Raw genomic sequence first — 4,534 nt, 5'->3', positions numbered from 1 at the left:
AGCACCATGCAATCAACTTAAGAGTCAGCTTAAGACTAAGTTTATTATATACAAATATCTACAATATGCAACCAAGCATACACATATGTATAACATCCTCCCCATTAATTAGTTACAAAATCCTTTAATCTTTTTGGGCGCTTCGATTTGCGTCCTGATTTTGTAGTTTTAATTTTAGTATCTTTGTTATTTTCCTTATCATTACTTTCTAAGCTATTAACATTACTTGGTTCTAATTTATCTTCTAAATTCTTATTATAAACACTTTCCTCCCCGTTTGTGAGTTCATTGGTTTCGTTATTTTCACTTTGAATCTCAACAGGTTCTAATTCACTTTGATTTGGCACTTCACTGTTAATTTCTTGCTTTTCACTGTTTATTTCTTGGTTTTCTACCACACTATCACTTTTATCACTTATATCTAAATCTATATTATAAACAAAAGTCGAACAAGGAGTATTTTTACAATCATTATTGGACTCAAGAGAATGCATGAAATCGTCGGTATTTTCTCTAGTTTTCTTGATGTACCTGCGATTTCTAATGATGCATCTTCCATTATCCTTTTGAATCCTGTAAGTACGATCCCTAAGTCGTTCTACAATTCTACCTAATTTCCAACAGCTTTTTGGTACCTCTTGGTATCTTATAACTTCATTATTGTAAAATTGCGGAAATTGTTTTATTCCTCTTATATCAAAATTAATTTTACTTATATTTTGTTTATTGTCAATCCTTTTATGAAATACTTTAGTGTTAATAATTTTTGGTTTTAAATTATGATTGCTGATGGGTAGTTGATCGCGTAAATATCTASACATTAATAATTGTGATGGAGTATAAATGTCATAAATAGGTGTATTGCGAAAAGCTAAAAGAGCTAAATACATGTCTTCTCCATTTTCTGTTGTTTTTTTAATTATGTTTTTGACTGTTTGTATTGTTCGTTCACTTTGACCATTCGATCTTTGATTTTTAGGAGAAGCAGCAATTAAAGTAAAATTCCATTCTTTAGCAAATTGTTTTATTTCATTACTTGTTAATTGTGTTCCACTGTCTGCAATTACAATTTTGGGTATTCCATGACGTGAAAATATTGATTTTAGTTTATGTATGATATTTTTTGAAGTTAAATTTTTATTTAGATTGATAACTTCTGGGTATTTAGAATAGTAATCAACTACGATTAAATATGTTTGTCCATATATTTCAAAAATATCCATTCCTAATTTTTGCCATGGTTGTTTTATAATTTTATGAGGTAACATTGGTTCATTTTTATTAGAATTTGAATACTTGTTACACATTTCGCATTTAGAAATGTAGTTTTCAATATTAGTTGTTATTCCTGGCCAATAGACGCAAAATCTAGCTTTTTGTATGCATTTTTTGATACCTAAATGTCCTACGTGTAAGTCYGCTAAAATTTTTGGACGTAGTGATTTGGGTATGATTACTTTTTGTCCTTTATAAATCAATTCATTGTTACCCTGAGTAATTTCTGCTCTTTCTTTYTAATATGATTTGATCTCAGATGGAACTTTATTGATTGATAAAGGCCAACCGTTATTTAAATAGTGTCTAATTTTTTGGAAATCTTCATCTTTTTTGCTTTCAATTATTAATCTATTTAAATTTTCATCGTTTATGACCAGATTTTGTTCTACAATACAAATTTGTAATTCTAAACTTAAATTATCTTCATATTTTTGAGGTAAAGTAGCCCTTGACAAYGTATCCGCTACTACTAGGTCTTTACCCGGTTTATATATCAAGTTTAGGTCAAATTTTTGAAGAGACAATCTCATACGTTGTAATCTTGCTGGACAGTCATTTAAGGATTTTTTGAAAATAGATATTAGGGGTTTATGGTCTGTTTCAACATTAAATTTTCGACCGAAAATATATTGATAAAACTTATTTACTCCAAAGTGAATGGCTAAAAGCTCTTTCTCAATTTGGGCATACCTTTTTTGCGTTTCAGTCATTGCTCTTYAAGCGAATGCACAAGGTTTGTTATTTTGCAAAAGAACAGCTCCTAATCCATTTTGAGAAGCGTCTACTGAGATAGTTATATCTTTTTTAGGATCAAAAAATTGTAAACAAGGTTTACTTACTATAAGTGATTTTAAATTATTAAAAGCTTCTTGCTGTTCTTGTTCCCATTCGAAACAAACGTCTTGTTTCAATAATTTTCTTAAATGATATGTTTTTTCCGACAAATTATTTATGAATCTACCTACATATGTAACTAGACCTAAAAATCGCTCGATGTCTTTTTTGCAAGTAGGTGGAGGCATATTTTTTATTGCGTCTATTTTTTCTTCATCAACTGAAATACCTGCAGCACTAAATTTATGTCCTAAATACTTTATTTCATTAAGACCAAATCTGCATTTCCTTAAATTAAATTTAATATTATTTTCTTTTGCAATTTGAAATACTTGTTCAAGAATTTTGTCATGTTCAGTTTTATTTTTTGCATGAATTAAAATGTCATCTACATAGACCTCTACACCTGGAATATTGAATATTTCACTAAAATATTCTTGAAATACCTCACTTGCTACTTTGATACCCATAGGCATGCGTAGAAATCTGTATCGTCCAAATGGCGTTCCAAACGTACATAATTTACTAGATGTTTTATCTAACGGAATGTTCCAAAACCCGCTAGCAGCATCTAAAGTAGAAAATATTTTTGACCCATTTAATTTATTTGATATTTCGTCTATATTCGGAATTTTATATTTATGATTTTTTATTACTTTATTTAAATTTTGAGGGTCTAAGCACACTCTTAAAGAACCATCTTCTTTTTTGACTAATACATACGAGTTTACCCATTCAGAAGAACCTTCAACTTTTTTAATTATTTGAGCTTGTTCTAGTTCTTCTAGACATGTTTTAAATTTATCTCTTAAAGCAAATGGTACATTTCTGATAGGACAAATGACAGGTTTTGCATTTTCAATTAAATCAAAATGATACGGTTTATTTATTTTACCTATACCTTTGAAAACACTGTCATATTTATAAATTAAGTTTTTGTAGTTACTGTTTTGACATTGCTGATTTAAATTGATGGTTTCAATTTCTTTATTAAGTTGTAAGATACCAGTGGTAATAGCTGTGCTAAATRCTATTATAGTTTTATTACTATTTGTTTGTTCTACATAAAAATCAACTTGAAATTTTTGTTTGCGAAATTCTAAACATAATTTACATTTTCCTAAAATCGATATTTTTTCCTTCGTATAAGTTACTAATACATCATTTGTATTTTCAATCCTGTCTAACTTAAAGTTAAGATATTTTAATGTATTTATTGAAATTACATTTGCTTCTGCACCACTATCAATTTTACATTTAACGAATTTGTTATTAATTRTTAAGTTGACTAAATTAGAATTGTTAGAATCATTATTTTTATAATTTATTGTTTCAACAAAAAAGTATTGTGTGTCATCATTTTCCTTAAACTTATTAATTTGTTGAATTTTCTTTTTATTTGTGTCTTTATTTAATTTACACATYTTCGCAAAATGATTTTTATTTTTACAAAAAGAGCAAATTTTCCCATAAGCTGGACATGCATTAATATTATGACAACGACCACAACGCGAACAATTATTTATTATCTTACCCGATTGCACAGTTTTTTGTTTATATATCGTGTCTCGACCGTTTCCTGTAGTGTTCCTGGAATGAACTTGTTTCGATYACGTCGACGCTGATTTCGGGGAAGCGTTTTGACCGTTACGTCCATTGCGATGTTGGATGGCTTCTAYATTCAAATTTCGATAATTGAGACTTCGATTTTCTCCTGCTTCACCTTTCATTTCATTTAATTGTTTCCTGGCCGTTTCAGTTTGTATGCAGCATTCAACGGCTTTTTCTAACGTTAGCGATGTCCCGTCCTTTTCTAGTAATTTTTCCCTTACTGATTCATCCCTTATTCCAGTAATGAGCATCGTCTTGATTAAGTCATCTTGTAAATTTCCTAATTCACATTCCTTTGCTTTATTTTTTAAGTCAGTTACGAATTGTTCGATTGTTTCATTGCCTTGCCTCGCTGAGAAAAATTTGTATCTGCAATACGTTAAATTCTTCTTGGGGACGAAATAATCTTCAAACTTCTGTTTTAAAATTGCGAACTTGTCCTTTTCTTCGTCGGTAAATTCGAATGAATTATAGATTTCAATACATTCTTCACCCAATGAATAGAGAAGTTGTGCACACTGGACTTTTTCTTCTTTTTTCTTCAATTCGGTAGCTGTGGCATAAATTTCAAATTTTTGGATCCATCTCTTCCAGTTTTCGGAATGATTGCCGGCTAATTGAAGCGGTYCTAACTTGTTGGATTCCATTTTTTAGTTATTTCTTGATTTGATCTTTTTGTAAATTTACAACCGTTTTTCGAGTTTATAACTGCGCCATGTTATGCTGGAGAGCGGGATCGGGAGCGAGCACCATGCAATCAACTTAAGAGTCAGCTTAAGACTAAGTTTATTATATACAAATATCTACAATA

At 29.7% G+C, this 4,534-nt stretch overlaps 2 protein-coding genes across 3 annotated transcripts in view; one reads left to right on the top strand and one right to left on the bottom strand.

The window, feature by feature from the left end:
- LOC123016459 (ankyrin repeat and fibronectin type-III domain-containing protein 1) overlaps positions 1-4,534 on the top strand; it is a 70,748-nt gene that overhangs the window by 25,197 nt on the left and 41,017 nt on the right. The window lies entirely within an intron of this gene.
- On the bottom strand, positions 25-4,491 carry LOC123016461 (uncharacterized protein K02A2.6-like). The gene is given in 1 exon segment (XM_044416872.1): positions 25-4,491. A coding segment is annotated over 1 exon segment (4,266 nt). The 5' UTR covers positions 4,371-4,491; the 3' UTR covers positions 25-104.

Source organism: Tribolium madens, unplaced genomic scaffold (assembly GCF_015345945.1).
Source record: "Tribolium madens isolate multiple individuals breed KSU strain unplaced genomic scaffold, Tmad_KSU_1.1 Scaffold_1;HRSCAF=32;Tcas5.2_LG8, whole genome shotgun sequence".
Classification (NCBI taxonomy): Eukaryota; Metazoa; Arthropoda; class Insecta; order Coleoptera; family Tenebrionidae; genus Tribolium; species Tribolium madens.
This window is presented reverse-complemented; position numbering and strand designations above follow the sequence as displayed.